The sequence below is a fragment of the Nannobrachium achirus genome (genome assembly GCF_963921795.1).
Source record: "Nannobrachium achirus genome assembly, chromosome: 24".
In the NCBI taxonomy this organism is placed as follows: Eukaryota; Metazoa; Chordata; class Actinopteri; order Myctophiformes; family Myctophidae; genus Nannobrachium; species Nannobrachium achirus.
Genome location: NC_137831.1, coordinates 18,123,396 through 18,143,395, shown reverse-complemented (window position 1 = coordinate 18,143,395; position 20,000 = coordinate 18,123,396). Strand labels below are relative to the sequence as shown.

Below are 20,000 nucleotides of genomic sequence, written 5' to 3'. Positions count from 1 at the left end.
CCGGCAGCCCAAATTTACATCTCTAAAAGGGTAACACTTTCTCAATGGCCAGGCCGCCTACCAGTCAGTGAATGGAACTGGTTGAGCGACATTCTATAGGCCTATGGTCCTCTCCACACTGTAGGCCTACTGCCCAGTCAGGCCTTTACACAATGTAAATAAGAGACTTTTTTTTTTTTTTTTTTTTGCCAGATCATTTCTCAGTTGGTAGGTGGTCGCCTCGTTCGCCTACCGCTCCCTACGCCCCTGGTGTGTGTGTGTGTGTGTGTGTATGTGTGTGTGTGTATGTGTGTGTGTGTGTGTGTGTGTGTGTGTGTGTGTGTGTGTGTGTGTGTGTGTATGTGCGCGCGCGCGCGCGCGCGTGACATACTGCACCTTTGTGTATGGGTATGACGGGAGCTGTCCAGCACTACTGCACCCCAACTTTTCAGGGGAGCTGTCCTCCACGTGGTGCTGAAAGTAAAGGATTAATGAATGTGCTCGAGAAAAAAAAGTTACCAAAAAAATATTTTTCTGAATTAAATGAATAAATAAAAGAAGAATCTAAGAAATTCGATAAATTAGTAGTGAAAATAGCCGATCTTCAAGCTTGTAGATCTGCTATTTTCACTAGTTTGGGTCCAGGGCAAACGTCTAATTTCTCTTTTGGGTCACGGCCAGAGGCGTCAATTGGGTATGGCAAGCTATTGGCAGCTGCCATACCTTGGCTACAGGGGGAAATAATAGAATGTACTGCAATCGTGCCTGTTGCTAAGGTATGGCAACATGACTGGTGTCTTACACGCGCGCGAGGACGCGCGTGCAAGACACCAGTCATGTTGCCATACCTTAGCTTTTTCTGAACTGACACGGCCCGGTGTCGGGCTAAAAAGTTTGGGAACCAGCGCTGTCAAAAGTGCCACTACCTCCTCCTCAGTCACTGGGGTCGGAACCTTCCTTCCTCAGAACGTGTTTCAGGGGGGGAGTGTTTACCCTCCACCGTCCCTCAGTGTGCTGCTAGCAACGCCTCTGCTGTCAGCTTGGCGGGTACCGTTAAAATGGCGTTGGAGCGCAGTTAACCGTGGCTGTTGGTTGTGGTAAATAAACGAGTGTTTTTGGTATTGCCAGCGACGCCATGGCCGCTCTGGACCAGAAGTCTCCCAACGTGCTGCTGCAGAGCCTCTGCTGCAGAATCACCGGGAAAAGCGAAGGTAAACGTTGGGGGCTGAGCTGCTACCTGACACTGTTAGCATGATAACGCGTCTGCTAACGGCCAAACATGCTAAGCTAACCTAACCTGTGCTAAAACTGGAGATCTCCCACTATGGGAGATCTCCAGTTTAACGTGATGCTTCATTCATTCCTCCTTGTCTGTCTGTCGGTTTGTCTGGACTGTCTGTCTTGTTTGTTTATGTGAACTCGTGTATTGCTAACGTTGGCGGATTGGTTCAATTGCAGGCATGGCTCAACCAGCGTTAGCTTTTAAGTGAGCTAAAAGCATACACTGACACTGACTACAGTTTTCTCAACACTGCGTTGCTTTCGCTTGTGTCTTCTTAGATTTACACCAGGGGTCTTCAGCAGGGGGTCCGGGACCCCTAGGGGGTCCTCAGAGTTACTACAGGGGGGCCTCCAAATCTTTCTGTGATAAGAACTTTATTGTTTCAACACAAACCGCTTGAACCCCAGTATCCCTATTCTGAGTGGACCATTAGCCAAAAATAGCCGATCTACAAGCTCAAAAGCCTCGCGTTGAGAGGTATTGTGAGCTTGTAGATCTGCTATTTTGGCAAAGAGGTTTGGTGTAGAAGGAACATAAGAGTGGACTAAGGGTCGTTTCATACCGTTATAACATAAGGAGCCTAACTAATTTCGGTTCGGGAGTGCTCCCCGACCCGAAATTATTTAGGTTCGGGGGGAGTTCATCCATACTTTCTTAACGGCTAGTGCCGAAGTTGCTTGTAAATATTGGAGGTCCGTGGCATGACAACGTTTGTGGCCGATGAATGAGCATTGCAGGACGGATATATATTTGACTTGCGCTGCACGCTGAATGACTGGAGGTCCAGTGAGTGAGTAGCAGCACCAGCGGGGTCTCCTCTCTCTCTCTCACACTCACAAACGCTCGATCGAGCTCTGTCAAAAACATTTAATCTACAAGCTCACATTATAGACGTGCCGCCTCCCTTGCTGCATGCATGTCATCACCATCACACAGTCACAACTCGTCGTGGAAAACCTATCAACACGGAACACTAGCAAATAGCAATAAGCAAAGTTGTGTTTAAGCTCTTCTTTAGTCTTTAAAACGGTCGGCGACGCGTTAGCGATACACGCAGCAAAGGTGTGTGTGTGTGTGTGTGTGTGTGTGTGTGTGTGTGTGTGTGTGTGTGTGTGTGTGTGTGTGTGTGTGTGTGTCACTGTGTCTGTCGCTGTGTCTGTCGCGCGCGCGCGCCTCCCAGTCCACCACTCTTCGTCTCCAGCCAGAGTGAGAGCCAGCGGACTTGTGTCCGCTCTGCGAAGCCCAATACACGGCCACACAAGCATTTGGAAGTCGCCGTGTCTCCCTCCCAAACAACCGCTGTTTCCTTGGATTCACAGCCGAGAATATGAACGTGAAGCCGGGCTGAATGAATGAGAAGACACCGCTGAGTACCGAAATTAAGTCGGGAGGTCACAACATTTCGTCAGCACCGTAGAGCCGAATTTAGTCGGTTGACGCCCCCCCGAACCAGGGGATGCGAACCATATTTGGGTTTGCCTAGTGCCGAACCTAAATTAGTTAGGCTCCTTATAACGGTATGAAACGACCCTAAGGGTCGTTTCATACCGTTATAAGGAGCCTAACTAATTTCGGTTCGGGAGTGCTCCCCGACCCGAAATGATTTAGGTTCGGGGGGAGTTCATCCATACTTTCTTAACGGCTAGTGCCGAAGTCGCTTGTAAATATTGGAGGTCCTTGGCATGAACATTTGTGGCCGATGAATGAGCATTGCAGGGCGGATACATATTGACTTGCCCTCGCGCTGCACGCTGAATGACTGGAGGTCCAGTGATCGAGTAGCAGCACCAGCAGGCTTCTCTTCTCTTCTCTCTCTCTCTCTCACCCACACTCACAAACGCTCGATCGAGCTCTGTCAAAAACATTTAATCTACAAGCTCACATTATAGACGTGCCGCCTCCCTTGCTGCATGCATGTCATCACACAGTCACAACTCGTCGTGGAAAACCTATCGACACGGAACACTATAGCAATTAGCAAAGTTGTGACTTTAAGCTCTTCTTTTGTCTTTAAAACGGTCAGCGACGCGTTAGCGATACAAGCTGTGTGTGTGTGTGTGTGTGTGTGTGTGTGTGTGTGTGTGTGTGTGTGTGTGTGTGTGTGTGTGTGTGTGTGTGTGTGTGTGTGTGTGTGTGTGTGTGTGTGTGTGTGTGTGTGTCGTGCGCGCGCCTCCCAGTCCACCACTCTTCGTCTCCAGCGAGAGGCGTGTCTCCCTCCCAAACGGAGATTCACAGCCGAGAATGTGAACGTGAAGCCGGGCTGAATGAATGAGAAGACACCGCGGGAGGTCGGGAGGTCACAACATTTCGTCAGCACCGTAGAGCCGAATTTAGTCGGTTGACGCCCCCCCGAACCGGGGGATGCGAACCATATTTAGGTTCGCCTAGTGCCGAACCGAACTTAGTTAGGCTCCTTATAACGGTATGGATCGACCCTTAGTATTGACGGTTCAAGTGGTTCAATGTCTATAATTACACACAACCTAAGTCCAACAACCTACACTGATGATTGTGTTGTCAAACAATTAAGCTGTCTAAGAAATCTATGAACATTTTTAATATGCAACACAAACTTCATACAATATGTAGTTGGGTCCTTGTATGGGGTCCTTGCTTCATCTCTCTCTCAGCTAAGGGTCCTTGGCCTGAAAACGATGAAGACCCCTGATTTACTATACGCTTGTTGCCATGTTGTTGTGCTTTGCTCTGGTAGATTGATATGTTTGCTTGTGCTTGGTTCTAGTTATTGAGATTTGCAGATGATGCTTGCTTGGCTTTTGTAGATTTACAAACTATCCTTCTGCTTGCCTCCTGGCTCTAGTAGATTTACAACTATGCTTGTTGATTGTTTGCAGATTGATGCTGTTCATTAATAGTTTCACATCAATTGTCGCATGAAGTTTGCCATGTTGGTTGTGATCTAGCTTGACCATAGATGATGGTAGTAGAGTGCTGCTTGCGCTTGGCTCTAGTTACAAGCTGAAGCATCATTGTTTATCTACTACAGTTAGTACAGTACAGTCTAGTTCTAGTAGATTTACAAATGCTGCTGCTTGTGCTGGGCTCTGGTAGATTTAATAATCACCTAACCTTTCCCAGGCTGCTTTGATCACTCAGTACCCAGTTTGGGAATAGTTTTGAATATAAAATTGAGCAAATTATTCCCTAGTAACTCCTATTTCACCAGGACATTTGTTGCAAAAAGCCATTTCAGCTGGTCAAAGGGTTTCACACCTGCCATTGATATACAACCACCAGCGCCATACCGTGTACCATGTTAACCTATGATTTGTTGGGTTATTTTTATTTGATCAACTCAGTGGCCTAATCTGATTGTCTGGTCGGTCAAAAAGACATGGTTGCCCACCTCAGGTGATGCTTGTGGTTGATTAGTAGATTTACAAATGTTTTAGGAAGTTTAATTAGATATTAGATAATTCTTGCTGCTTGTGTTTTATTGTTGTATACTTGCAGAATGCAGATGATACTTGGAATGCAGGCTGTGGCGTTGCTGCATTTATTTCATAGTTGGTTGCAGAATTGTAATATTACTGTCTTACAACAGCAAAACAATATAACAGGGAGACATCTTGTGGAGAATACAGAAAGTTCTTATTCATCCATCAATTGATTTGATTATTGTTGATCCTGTCAGTGAACTTACTGTATGGATGGAAAACCTTTTGAGGTAACACATTCCTATTAACAGTTAGGAATCATCATCCAGGACAAAAACATCAATGCATATAAAATAGGTCCCTAAAAGGAAACAGAAAGATTATATTGCCAGTTGTTTTGTGGGTCCATAGGGGTCCCAGAGGTCCTTGTGGGAGGTCCAGGAGGGGGTCCCCAGCTAAAAAGAAACAAAAAGGAACAAATCAAATGGGGTCCGCAAGCTAATAAGTGTCAATTTGGGGGTCCATACATGAACTTAAATGCCTGTCTCCACTGACACCACGGTTGATTTCTTTTCTCAGCTGAAGTTGCCCACCAGTTCCAGTATGCGGTGCGAGTCATTGGGAGTAACTACGCTCCCACTATCGAGCGGGACGAGTTCCTGGTGTCTGAGAAGATAAAGAAAGAAAGTAAGTGGCATTTAAAACGACTGCTATTATCCTCCATTGGAAACATAGATGTTGATGGGATGACGAAACACATGCATCAGAGTAGCAGATTTTGGTCAATCCCAGTCTTCTGCTAGGAATTTATTTCTCTCAGTCTAAGGCTGGCTGTTTGAGTTTGACTGGAGCTTTTAATTCAGTTGCTCGGTCTGAAAATGGGAAACAGAATATTTATCTCTCTGCCTTCAAATAATTGTTTGGACATGTATGCAATAGGTGTGCAAGCGTTGACACTAAGGGTTGCCCACCTGCCCCTGGCAGGTAAATAAAACATTTGGGCAGGTGCAGATTGCTTTCTGGTTGCCCGACCGGGCATGTGCGCATTTGAGAGGGGACGCAACCGTCTATAAACACAGCACAAGATAACTGTCTAAACACCTGAACGTGGCCAGAGCGCTCTTTTCTGGTCTGTCGAATGTAAAAGAAGAGCACTGCTGACCTATGTGCCGTTTTACTGTTGCTACACTTAAAAATATAAAATAACTAAGTGTGAACCCATAGTCATATTCATAGCTATTTAGGGTATTTGGAATACAAATTGAGGTGTGACATTTTCTTTATCGCACAAAAAAAATGTTAAATTGAACAGTAATTCAATGGACGATTTACTTTTCGGGCAAGTGGGCATGACCTTTGGGCAGGTACAACATGACCTGTACTTGCCCTACGGGCAAGTACCTCTGAGACCTTAGTTTCAACCCCTGGTGTGCAACTTTATTTTAACCTTGATATCTTTGCACATGCATGCATTAGGTGTATACTTTAGCTTAAAGCTTTTACTTTCAAGAGTCGTCATCCCATGTTGTAGCCACAAGAGAGAGCACATTTATCTTATTTATACTGCTCCACAAAGGCAAATCCCAGCAGACTCTGATAGTAGCCAAAGTACTGTCATTAGTGGCAAATATCGATCCAGGCTTTGATGTAGAAAGTTACCACAACTAGTTTAAATCAATCACTAACTGCCTAATTGTCCCGATATAGCGATATAACCTGAGTCCCGATATCAATATTGTAGCTTTGGCTATATTCAGAACTCAATATCAATTTCATATTCTATTTGACTGTAATCGCTTTTCTCATAATGGCAATTAGCCACCTAAAACTTAACGAATAACTTGGACAGTTGCTTATGAAAAAGACTGCCACCATGTATTCAAACATACAAAAAATAAATTAAGTACTTAGAACTACAATCAAACAGCAGCCAGAGGGAGCATCCCCCCCAAAAAACCCAAAAGAGGTTCCCATGATTGATTTAATAACTACCCCTAAAGGGGTTCCTGTCTTGAAAGGTAAAAACCCCAAAAGAGGTTCCCATTCCAAAACGTGTTAAAATAGATAAATCACCAGATAAAACATGCTCACATGTCAGGGCTGTCTGTATCTTGTCTCAAGAACAAAAATACAAGTTGTGGTGATGACTTAGCCTGAGCCAAACTGGGTGTTAAATGCAGATTTGAAGAATGATGCTCGTTCAATACATTTCCCCCTCTCCGCCCACCACACACACAGACCTGGATTTAATGGAACCAAATTAACTCAATATTTAATTTATTTCTAATAACTAAATATTGGACATATTTCTAAGAAATTAGTTTTCCTGCTGTCAGAGATAATTTCCCTGCCGTGCATTTGATTAAATCATACCACGGCGGCCTCCCTCTGGCCCAGAATTCAATAAGTCACCAATTTCTGCGCAACATCGATCGCAGCTATATAAGGCCAGTAGTGAAGTTGTAATTTTCCCCCGCGCTGGGCAGTATAGACAGTTACTGTCCAGAGGCTCCGGTGAAGGCTGACTCAGGGGTAATGCATTTTTAACATGCTTCTCAAACGGACCGCTGAAAGCCAACCTTGGGCACTGCATTACTCCAGCATTGGCAATGTACAGTAGTAATTGGCCGTGCCAGAGTTATTTTAGCACCAACATCATATTTCTTCCTGCCACAGGCCAAAAGCCGTCCTAGAGCGCCGATGAGCTTTTGGAAAATGCCAGTCAGGGGAACTGTGTTTTTAGGCGGTCGCTAGGCCTGTCACAATTATTGTATAATCGTCTAATCACAATTATTTGACATAATCGCCATAATCGTTTACATGTTGAAAAATGTTCACATATTTTCAAACATTTTCAAAAATAGTGGAAAAGGCAGATCTACAAGCTTGTAGATTGTATATCGGCTAATTCCACTATCAATGTTGTTTTTTAAGTATAAAGTTGTCAAAAAGTTGTCACTCATTGTATATTTAGGTTATGTGTCATATCTGTCTTGTGCAACTTCAAAGCCTAAGCCAAACAGAAATGTAATTGTCAACAAAAAACCTTCAACATATGTTTTTTGTGCATGCTTAACAAACAGCAAATTGACTTTGTTTCTGGATTTCATGCTTTCCTGTCGGCTTGAGTGTGTGTGTGTGTGTGTGTGTGTGTGTGTGTGTGTGTGTGTGTGTGTGTGTGTGTGTGTGTGTGTGTGTGTGTGTGTGTGTGTGTGTGTGTGTGTGTGTGTGTGTGTGTGTGTGTGTGTGTGTGTGTGTGTGTGTGTGTGTGTGTGTGTGTGTGTGTGTGTGTGTGTGTGTGTGTGTGTGCATTGACGCACGTGTTGTGTTGTCCTGCTGAAATCGAGTCCTGCCAGGAAGAGTGATCTTTCCTGGTCCCGACTCCCGAGGCAGTCGGCGTGCGCACGGTCTGCACTCGCGGCCCGTATCGCATGTCATCCCCTCTCTTTACTGTAATGCCTCAGTACAGTCGAGCAGAAATGGCTTTGTGTCACTGTTTTGTTGTTGTTGTGCTGTGTTTCAGTATGGACGCGTCATGCTTGGTTGTGTGTGTGTGTGTGTTGCAGTGCTGAAACAGAGGAGAGAAGCAGATGCTGCTCTGTTCTCGGAGCTCCACAGAAAGCTTCAGACTCAGGTTGGTATTTATCACATAATTTTGCCATGACTCATGTAGATTAGCTGCCGAGGCTTTTTCCTATTCATTGCAGGGCTCTTCAACGTTTTCAGGCCAAGGACCCCTTAGTTGAGAGAGAGATGAAGCAGGGACCCTCACAATCTTTCCATAGATTCCATATTGTTTCATCGTTTGACAGCACAATCATCAGTGTCTTCAGATATTTAACCACTTGAACCGTCAATACTTGATAAACTTGACCTTTCACTCTGTACCTAGTGTGCTCTTTTTCCCCTCTAAACAAAACATCTTTGCCAAAAATAGCCGATCTACAAGCTCACAACACCTCGCAGCGCGAGGCGTTGTGTTATGGAAGCTAGGGTTCAAGTGGTTCATAGAAAAAAAGAGATTTTTTTTTTCTATCACACAAAGATTTGGAGGACCCCCTGTAGTAACTCTGGGGACCCCCTGTTGAAGACCCCTGCCATAACTAATGTAGATTAGCTGCCATGGCTTTTTCCTATATTGTAGTTACCACGCCAGGTAACGTGTTAGCGGCGCCAGGGCACTTAACAGGGCGAATCATTAACACGCGTGGGAACATGTTAGGCACCTACACAATCAATAATTTTAGGCTCTCCATCACGTAACGCTGACGGTGTGGTTGCCCACTCCGTGTTATGTAAGACTGAAATGGTTCGCCCGGGTATGAGAACATGTTGGCTGTATTCAGGGTCTCCGTGTTAACTGAATGTGTGTTGTATTTTATGTTGTGTGAGCAGGGTGTCCTGAAGCATCGCTGGTCGGTCCTCTACTTGCTGCTCAGTCTGTGTGAAGATCCTCGGAAGCCATCCACCAGGGTGAGTCCAACACACACACACACACACACACACACACACACACACACACACACACACACACACACACACACACACACACACACACACACACACACAGTGTTGCAAGGCATGGGGAGACTATGTTTTATTTATTTCATGAAAACGTATGGGTCCGCAGGGCTCTATACTAGGTCCACTCCTTTTTTTTCTTCTACACTCAAATATCTTTGCAGAAAATGGCCCACCTACAAGCACACAACACGTCTCAATGCAGCGCGATGGGTGTTTTCGCCAAATATTTGCCCCCAGAATAGGGACACTAGGGTTCATGTGGTTATGGATTGTGCAGTGTAGTTGTACTTGTGTTTGTTGAGCTCATACATTGGACTGCACCATACCTGCCATGCTTCCTTCAGCAAGTCCTCACTCACTGTTTTGCTTAGTCAAACTCATGCACCTTGGTTGAAAAACGTAGAAAAGGCTGTCATTGCAGTTTAGAGGGATTATCTGAGAATTCCGCTGTTCAGCTAACACACTCATTCTGAAGCTGCCACTATGCTTAATACAAAATGGGCTCTGTGCCCGTTTTGTGCCTTGTGCAATTATCTTGTCATAATGTAACTAGACCAATTCGCAAGATATCTATCTTGCTCCAAAGTGATTATCAAGTCAATGAGCAGAGTATTTTTGGATTCTCAATTCTATTCACTGGCACTCCGGAGCAAGATGTCTCACCAATTGGACTAGTTACATCATGACATGGTAAATACACAACCCAAACCTGAATGTAAATGTGCTTTAACAATAACAGTTGTGGGAATTCAGGCTGATGGCATGCTTGTCTCCTGTTCTGGCTCAGTTTCCTTTACTTTGCTTGATTGACACAGGTTTAAACTTGTATGACACTTTTATATGTGTTTATGGTTCAATTCTGATGCTGAGCCAATCAAATGAACCTACAGTAAATTGAACCGGAAAGGGATATAGGCAGGCTGCCTTCAGGGAACCCAGCTAATGTGCAGAGCCGATAAAAAAATATAGTAAAAAGAGACAGCACACCACAAGAACATGTTTTTGTTCCTGTCAAGTTCTGAATGTAAGGCACCAGGGTGAATTTGACCCTGTTTGGTATTGAAATGTGTCTTAAGTAATCAGATTGATCACAATTTGTCTAATTTGTTGTTTCCAACACATTTCCAACACAATTTAGATCTGGTTTGGCAATCTGTTTACTTATATTATGACACATTCTGATGTCAAGTAAGTGTAAACAGGATGTAAGTCTTTCATTAGCCCCTTTTACACAGCCCTTTTCAAGCGATGAATATTGCGGTATCATTCTCCCAGTTCAGACTGTATGATTTTAGCCCTGATTATCCACTCGCCTATATTTTCAAAATGACATCTACAAGACGACAACCATGGCTGCAAAGACTACAAAGACTGCAAAGAAGACACCGTGGTGTGCTTGGACACGAGAGATGGAGGAGCGTTTAGTAGAACTTTGGCGTGAGCACCCTTGCCTTTTTGACGTTTCCCACGAGCTCTTCCACAACAGGATGGAGAAGGACAAGAGTTGGCTAGAGATTGCCATTGCTCTTCAGCTGCCAGGTGAGAAAAATAACACTACACTACATGATGCCTTAGCTGTTAGCACATACTGTATATCAGGGGTCTTCAACGTTTTCAGGCCAAGGACCCCTTAGTTGAGAGAGAGATGAAACAGGGACCCCCACAACCTCTTGATATATTCCATATAGTTTCATTGTTTGACACCACAATCATCAGTGTATTTTGGATTCGTGTCAATTTGTGTTTTCAGATATTTAACCACTTGAACTGTCAATACTAATAAACTTGACCTTTCACCCTGTACTTAGTCTGCTCTTTTTCCCCTCCACACCAACGCTTTTTGCAGATAATAGCCGATCTACAAGCTCACAACGCCTCGCGCTGCGAGGCATTGTGAGATCTGCTATTTTTGGCTAAAGTTCTAGGGTTCAAGTGGTTAATATAAAAAAGATCACACAGATTGGGAGGACCCCCTGTTGTAACTCTGAGGACCCCATAGGGGTCCCGGTCCCCCTGTTGAAGACTCCTGACATATATTAATATTGCCAGAGTGAGAGTTTGAAACATAAACATCACATTCTGGAATACATAACAAATGACCAGGCATTTGCTTTCTCAGGCATTTTTCTCTTTTATTTTGTCTTTCAGTTGAGGAGGTTCAGACCAAGGCCAAAAAGCTAAGAGCCCAGTATTCAAGGATGCTAAAGCCAAAGCCTAGTGGGAGTGGGAGTGGGAGCAAACCCCTGACATCCAGGCAAAAGTGGCTCGTCAGGGTCATGGATTTCATAAAACAACATATTGTTTACCGTGCACCTAAGACCACCGTAAGTTACAAAGTCTATTAACTCTTCTTGGTTGTTTTCATTCCTGGTCGTCTTTAGGTTTTTAATATATTTTATTTTATTTTATTTTTTCTTTGTGAGCAAGAATCTAAAAGTCAAACTAAGTAAGCTGCTATAGGAAACCTGAGTATGCTATACTATATTCAAGTTTACTTGCCTACATGGCATTCATCTTATCAGTCCACAACATAACACAATGAGAGTGTTTCTCAATCTTTTTTGGCTTGAGTACCCCCTTTCCCTGATTTCTGAATCCAAGTACCCCCCAGCAACAACATTTTGCTTATAAAACTGTAATTAAAATATAAATATAAATAAATTGTGGTATATGATGCTATTTCAAGAATATAAAATCACGAATAAGGAATGGAGTTAAAGAGTTTCAAACGGTTTTCATGTCAATAACTTCAATACATTCAAACAACTCAGCAACTCAGGCTCATCAAGTTTCTCCATTTGTCATCATTAAACATAACGGTACATGTTTTCCCCCTCCTAATTCAATTGTAATCAATTATGCAACTATGAACAACAAGCATGATTTATTCTTCTATTTTTCTTTTGTTGGGGGGCAATTTCTGAGTACCCCCTGCAGTACCTCCGCGTACCCCTAGGGGTACACGTACCCCCATTTGAGAAACACTGAGATAGACAATGGGTCCATACTGTATAAGAATTAATAAGTGGTGGCTGTGTTAAAATATGACTAAAACCGATTACCAACCAGATAAATAATGAATAAGATCTAAAACTATTGCTAAAATAATGTGCACATCACACATGGATTGCAGTGTAAATTAAAGTGATTGTAATACAGGGGACACTTCAGTTTATAATTGATCTTGGCAATGTTCAGCTCAGCTCACCATGCGAATAGCTTGGGGATTCTCTGCTATGCTGACGTAGTCAGGTTTCCTCATGGACAGATTCTTAATGAACATGCCATGACTGGGGTTGCCGATTATCTTGTTGGCATGATTTGTCTTGCACCTCACCGCGTGCAGATTTAGCAGCACCTGTGACCTGCCGGGCTCACTGACTGCACACCCCTCTGGAAGCCTCTGCCACGTTCGGCGCAGTTGCCGAACCAGGCGGTGTTGCAGCCGGTCAGGACACGTTGTCTGGTGCACCTGTAGAAGTCGGCAGGCCACATTTCCTCAGTTGTCTGTGGTGGAAAAGACACCGTTGTGATTTCAACACCAGTCATGATGCAGTTTACATTGTCATTAAATCCTGAGGAATTTTGAAGATGTTGACCCGTTCCAACAGCAGTTATGCAAAAATAATGGGGATTCTATAATAGCGATCAGGTGATTATGTAATAATTGTGGCAGCAGCGAGTAACCCACCTGTACTGCCTGGGGTCTTCCTGTCAGAAAGTTCAGGATTCAGCTGCAAAGAGCTCAAATGCTGAGCTGTAAAGGGCTTTTCACACAGGCGTGATTTTCAACCATTGCGTTTTTTCCGTTTGCTGCATGATTAAAACGCATTGGGTTTGGTGTGCAAGGCTGTGCAGAATCCACACTGCGGATCCGAAAAGGAGTCATAAAAGGAGTCAATGAGTTTTTACCGCATGCGACAAGACGCACGAATCGAACTGGGTTCCACTGCCGCAGCCACCTGCCGCATGGCAAATTCAGAGCCGGTGTGCATGAGGTCATAGAGAATCATTGTTTTCTTAAAAAAAAATGAAATCGCCAGTTTTTTCTGTGCGAAAAAAACACGTCTGTGTGCAAAGCCCTTTTAACAACGTTCTCACATAAGTTTAGTCCTTGACATCCAAAGTGCAATGTAATGGCAGTAGTGTCTTCTGTGGACCTGTTGGTGCGATAATGGAGCGGGGGGGGAGGGGGGTTGTAGATTCCTTGACTCTTGAGGCATGTTGGGGCTAAAGTTCAAAATATCTGTTAGTCAGTTTAGATGTCCTGAAGACGTTCCCTGGATGCCCATGTGTCTCTTTTGCCTTTCTTGTGTCGATCTGCTGTAGGATCCTTGCCACCTCACATAAGTTCACCCTTAATACGTCTGCAGTGGGGATAAATAAGGGGAGGAGGCGTAATGGTGTGTAGGCTGGCAAGCAAAGTATACATTATAAAGATTTATGTGCATATTAATAATCATCAAACATTAAGGGATGTTTTCATGAGAAATATAAAAAAATAATATTGTTTATCAAAATATAGGACAATGACAATATTGTTTTTATTTTATTTAGAACTGTGGTTTTAACCGACACATTTCTGTTTCATCTCTATTCCAGCTCGATGAGCCAACCAGTGAGCACGACGAGACGGAAGACGAAGACACAAATGACTTTGAACCGAGTCCTGGGTCGCCAATTCCTGATCATCTCAGTAATTTTGGAACCTTGGTAGCACACGAATTGAGGCAAATGAAAGACCCAGTCACTTTAATCCGAGTAAAAAGGAACATCATGAGTCTGATCTATGACGCACAAGGTGCTGAAATGAATGGATCCTGGTCCTCCTCACCGCAGGCACCGTACACATTCAACCCCATCCTTGTACCTCCACCAATACAGGCTCATCCACAGTACTCGTTCCATCAGGGTTCTCAACCTCAAGGCTCCCAGTCACATCCACAGTACATGTCCCACCAGGGTTCTCAACCTCAAAGCTATTTGCAATCACTGCAAAACTCTGATCCAAGTGAAAGCCTGTGAAAAGCTATGCTAAATTGTATTCATCCATTTCCTATCTTTTGTTTTTGATTCTAGATGTGAGCTGTTTATATATATTCACATTTATTTTTTTCCATTGTATTGACATGGCTGCATTGCTTTTTTGAGTGCATGAAGTCTTTGTTTTTTGTGTTGGTAAAGCAATAAAAGCAATGTACTGTTTAAATAGAATTACCATATAAAACCCATTTTTATTTCACATAATTTTCAATAAATGTTTCAAACAAAGGTTACAAAAAGTCTGTGTCTGAACATGCAATTAAAAACAATTACACCACAAGCAACTTGTACATTGTACTGTATCTTGAAAGCATACAAGACATATGAAATGAGCTTGAATGATAATGTAACCACATTAATAAGCTTTCTTTATGCATTTTTGTATTGGTTTTAATCAGACGTGGGCTTGAACACAATGGCATCTCTGGTGTGTGCGCACATACGGCCAACAGGTTAACAGCTTATTCTAGCTACTGTAGATTAGTTGTGTGCAAAACCATAGACATAAAAAGGTAGATGCCACCTCCGGCTCTGGGGTGTTGGTAAAAGAGGACTGGCAAGCTTCCGGAATTCTGAAGGACGCTTCCTTTTGTGTCACACAGGGTTCCCACGGTCATGAAATTCCTGGAAATATTTTGAAATTAGAAAAATATTTTTCCAGTACTGGAAAAGTTTTGGAATTTATCAAGGGTCCTGGAAGGTCCTGGAAAGAAATATCTATGCATTGTCTTTGGTTATTGATTTTGTTAATACCTCTGAAATGACAAATTAAGCATGGGCCAAATTGTCAAATATTAGAGGCAGAAATTGTGAAAATAGCCGATCTAAATGCTCAAAACGCCTTGTGAGCATCTAGATCTGCTATTTTCACAATAGAACCGTGTTATACAAAATTCCTCAACTCTTAGTGCTTGTCAGGGTGCCGGGTCCCCAGTTAAAACATGATTATTTTGGGGGTCACGGCCTGAAAAGGTTGAGAACCACTGGCATACACTACCTGTCTTTGGGCATTGCGCATAGGAGTAAGCCACCTGTTATTGAGCTGAATTATTGTTATATAGTCCTGGAAATCGGGTTAAATATTCTGGAAAAGTTTTGGAAAAGTTTTGGAAATGAATTGGTAAAAATGTGTGTGAACCCTGAGATGCTCGGTAGGCCATTGAGATGCAGGACTCCCTCCAATGAACCGCAGCGGCGGATGAAGAATATAGCTTTTTATATCTGTGGGCAAAACCGTTCATTTCAGTGAACAAATCATTTTGTTCACGGTAATGATCTGTTCAGATGATTTGTTCACGTTCACAGCGCCATTGTCCCGTTATGAACAAATCATTCATGAACGACAACTACTGTAGATCCCATACACTGGATGGACAGCTTGTCCAAAATGTCTAGTAGTGTTTGTTCATTTCAAATATATTGTGTAGAACACAACAGGCAACCATGTCTGATGGAAAAGAAACAGAAATATCATTTTTCATGGAAAGTCACAGCCAGCGACATTTAAGACGTTAAAAGCATTTTCTATCACCATCCATGCTGAGCTCAGGGGATTCATAATGATTTAATGTGTGAGAGATAGCTGAAACAGCTGGAGGATTTCACCCAAACTTAGTAACACAAACTTAAACATTGGCCAAATTGTCAAATATTAGAAGCAGAAATTGTGAAAATAGCCGATCTACATGAGCATGTAGATCGACTATTTTCACAACAGAACTGTGTTGCACAAAATGTTGTTTAACACGGGGTGGGGGGGTCCCCAGTTAAAATATGATTATTTTGGGGGTCACAGCCTGAAAAGGTTGAGGACCACTGTAATAAAAGGTATGGGCTCGTGACATCATCGACATCATACCCGGAAGTTATGCGGGAACGCCTACTGAGTGGCAAAAAACAGAGTCCATAGGAGGAGTGAGGAGGAGCGCTTCCAAACTCCAATGCTTCATGCTGCTTTATGTTTTGCCATATGATGCATACACTCTATATGAAAAATAGGACCAATCTGTGTTGATGACCGATTTGTGTGATGTTGGTACAAAATCTGTTGGAGTAGTATCAAAACATTTATATATTAATCTACAAGAAATTGTAATTCGATTTTTTTCAATAATTAACAAAATCGATTAGTCAAATTGAATCCTTTTTTTTTAATCAATAATGTCATATGATTGATTAAATCGGTTAGTTTGATTATTGCGACCAAAGGTCGCAGTTTAGTATGTGAAACGGCACATGCTGACTCCATCCGTCTTAACGTCTCGACGTGTACACTTTTTTACGGTCTATGGGTTTGTCGCTCTGACATCATGCTCTGACATCACTCTTTCTCCTCCTCGCAATTCCCAGGTGGGCAGCTATGGGGCGCTGTTTGCCCAGGCACTCCCCAGAGACGCCCATTCCACCCCGTTCTACTGCACCCGACCACAGAGCTTGGCCCTCAGCTACGGGGAGCGGACGGGTGCCACTGGCGGGGCCACGGTGGTGGCCGCCGGACCCGGGGCCCTCTCTGCCAGCATGGGGACCAGTGGGCTCTCCAGTCTAGGGGTGTATTCACTGAATGGACCCACACCACCTCCACAGTCCCTGCTAGCTGGGTAAGAATATGCTGTCTTCAATAAAGTTTCGCTCAACTCCTAGGACAGTCTGAGGCAGGGGTCTTCAATGTTTTTAAGCCAGGGACCCCTTAGTTGAGAGAGAGAGATTAAGCAGGGACCCCCACCACCTGTTTCCATATAATTTCATCTTTTGACAGCACAATCATCAGTTTATTTTGGAATAATGTCAATTTGTGTTCAAAGCTCTTTGCCGAAAATAGCCGATCTACAAGCTGCGCAAGCTTGTAGATCTGCTATTTTTGGCTAAAGTTCTCCGAATATGGATGCTAGGGTTCAAGTGGTTAATATAAAAAAGGAGAGAAAAAGGTTTCTATCACATAAAGATTTGGAGGACCCCCTGTAGTAACTCTGAGGGCCCCCTAGGGGTCCAGGACCCCCTGTTGAAGACCCCTGGTCTGAGGGGTTTCGGGGTTTCTTGGGTGCGGAATCCAGCAATACATATGAAGAGAAATGCACTCCGCACTCACTTTAAATAGGAGTATTTTTTTTAAATAAAAAAGCAGCAGCAGCTTTCACATAACGAACGTGTTTCGGCACACAGGCCTTCGTCACTGTTATATTCAAGGCGGCTGCTGCTGCTGCTTTTTTATCAATAAAGAGTAAAGACTCCTATTTATATAATTCCTCATCTTTTTTTTAAGATTAGTTTTTTGGGCTTTTTATGCCTTTATTTGATATAGTAGACTGACAGCAAATGGGGAGAGAGATGGGGGAATGACATGTGGCAAAGGTCGTCCGGATCAGGAATCGAACCGGCGACACCAGCAGGCATCATAGCCTAGTATGTTGTATGCGCCTAGACCACTAGGCCAGCAGGCGCCCCATAACTTCTCTTCTTAAGAATATACTGTACCAGAGTGTCTGTCTATTTATTTATCCCACTCTTGAGTCTTGACTTGAGAAAGCCTTCGCTTACTATTAAATAAAGTATCAGCTGCTTGTCATTCAACCAAGGCCATTATAACTGTTTTATGGACCTGTTGTTTTTTTTAAAGGGCATTTCATTGCTTTTAGCTCCTATCAATAATGCAGGAGCCATCTACTTTCTAAAGTCTTGGCTTGGCTCACCTTTTTTGGTTTTGTTAAAAAGGCCTATCCTTAATCCATGCTCAAAAGAGCATTTACAGTCTTGAATTGTGATTAAAGATCCTCTATTAGACCTTTAATTATGCATAGACATGAATTTTTAAAGGGCATACTTGTAGCGTAGTTTATTGACTTGTCTAAAGTGTGCCGTATTTAAAGAGTGATTCTAAATGGACACCAAGGCTACAAGAGCTTGGTAACAAACTAAATTAAGAATTAAGTTATAGTTTCATTAGAAGGAACTTGATTTAAAAAAAATTATGAAGTTAAATTATATTTTATTGTATATAAACTCCTATTCAAGAACTTAACATACATTTTGCATGCGTTTGCATTTGACCGAAATATAAACAAATTCCAATCCCAGAAGACTGACATTAGCAATTCCATGTTTGTTGTATGTCTAAGCGTTTATGTATTTCTTGTACATGATTATGTGCATGTCTCTGTCTCAGACAACAGTCAGCAGCCGGTCAGTCCCTCGGCTCTCGCTTGGCTTGGGCTCTTCCTGTAAGCTCCTCCCCCTCCTCGGCCATGGCTCCGACTACCTCACGACCACCCCTCATCCCCCCCGCCCCCTCCAACAGGGCTGTCCGTCCACGCCGAGACGGAGACCCCAATGGTGAGCGCAACTTAGGGTTGGGACGATATGAACATTTCATATCACGATTATTGTGACAAAACACACGCGTCGCAACGTGTTGGGAGCTTGTAGATCAGCTATTTTTTGGCAAAGACATTTGATAAAAAAAAAAGACTATCGTATATTACGTATATTATAAGTACCTTTTACCAATTATAGAGGGTTTAAGTGGTACCGGATATGCAGCTCTGCAAATAAAAGGTGAACTGATCCCAGTGTATGATGGAGGTCGATATCACGATAAATAAAATCTCCACGATACGATTATTGTGAGTGTTTTTTTATCACGATATCGCCCCATCCCTAGCTGCAAAGGTTCTAATGTTCATGTGTAAATTTGACTCGATTTTCAAGGCACACTTGTTAGTCTGAACGTTAATTATCAATTTCACGTTTTTTTGCAGCCCTCCTAGATTCTGAGTAGTATTGTTTTTATTCTCAGTACTGTGCTCTGCAGTGACAGTCATTTGCTTGATTCTCCCCGTAGCATAGAATAAGGCCAAGCCATTATTTTGGTTGGCAGGATAGCCCTAGTAGTAGTGGGTCACAGACTGCCTCCCCCATCACTACTGAAAAGTCATGCGTTCAGGTCCCACAAGTGCCACAGTGTCCATCGCTGCAAGGTGCATCCCTCTGCAAGGTGTCCTTCTACCTAATTATTAGTCCCTTAGAAGAGCAGACCACTGGCCTATTCTAGGCATATAACTGATTGCTAAATTGTTTTTGTGCGTACTGGGCCTAATTACTGTACAGAAGGGGTCAGATAGTTTCTATAATTGCTCTGGTGCCTGATTTGTTATAACTAACTCCTGTGTCTTTGTGCTTTAGTGCCAGAAATACAATTACTGTGCACTCTATAATTTAGTTGTATGTTTTGCCCTGTCCTTTCTGTGTCCCTGTCCCTCGAAGATCACGAATGGAAATAAAGTAATTACCAATAATTCTCTTTAATCTCTGGGACGACGGGCTTCTGTGACCTCACCCCATCTACAGCACAACTGTGACCCGGCCAGTAACCCATGCTCCACAATAAATCCTCTCCTCTCCCCTCTCTGTCATTTTTATTCCCTTGGTGCGGCCCTCTCAGCGGAGGTAAGCGAGGCGATGCTGGTGCGCGACCTCCTCTACGTGTTCCAAGGCATCGACGGCAAGTTCATCAAAATGAACGCCCAGGACAACTGCTACAAGATGGATAGCAAGGTACACCAGCCTCTGTGCCGCCCCGCCGTGCAATAAATATGCCTGATAAGTCATATTTAGAGAACTTATGAGAAGTAAAGCAAGCATTCGCCGACGCAGCACAACGATAAATATACCTTATCAGTTGACATAGAGGTTGGAACAACTGATACCTTCATGTGAATCGAACCCATCAGGTTAACTGTACAGCCCATCAATTCCTATGCACTCAGTTCTTCCTCTGTTGT

The 20,000-nt window shown here is 43.3% G+C and overlaps 1 protein-coding gene across 1 annotated transcript in view; it reads left to right on the top strand.

The window, feature by feature from the left end:
* Positions 1 to 1,044: 1,044 nt before the first annotated feature.
* tubgcp3 (tubulin gamma complex component 3) overlaps positions 1,045 to 20,000 on the top strand; it is a 37,563-nt gene continuing 18,607 nt past the window's right edge. The window contains exons 1-7 of the mRNA XM_080754858.1: positions 1,045 to 1,190; positions 5,239 to 5,346; positions 8,226 to 8,293; positions 9,055 to 9,132; positions 16,576 to 16,823; positions 18,386 to 18,552; positions 19,661 to 19,773. Coding sequence (XP_080610984.1) covers positions 1,115 to 1,190; positions 5,239 to 5,346; positions 8,226 to 8,293; positions 9,055 to 9,132; positions 16,576 to 16,823; positions 18,386 to 18,552; positions 19,661 to 19,773 — 858 coding nt within the window. The 5' untranslated portion in view covers positions 1,045 to 1,114. The remainder of the gene's footprint in view (positions 1,191 to 5,238; positions 5,347 to 8,225; positions 8,294 to 9,054; positions 9,133 to 16,575; positions 16,824 to 18,385; positions 18,553 to 19,660; positions 19,774 to 20,000) is intronic.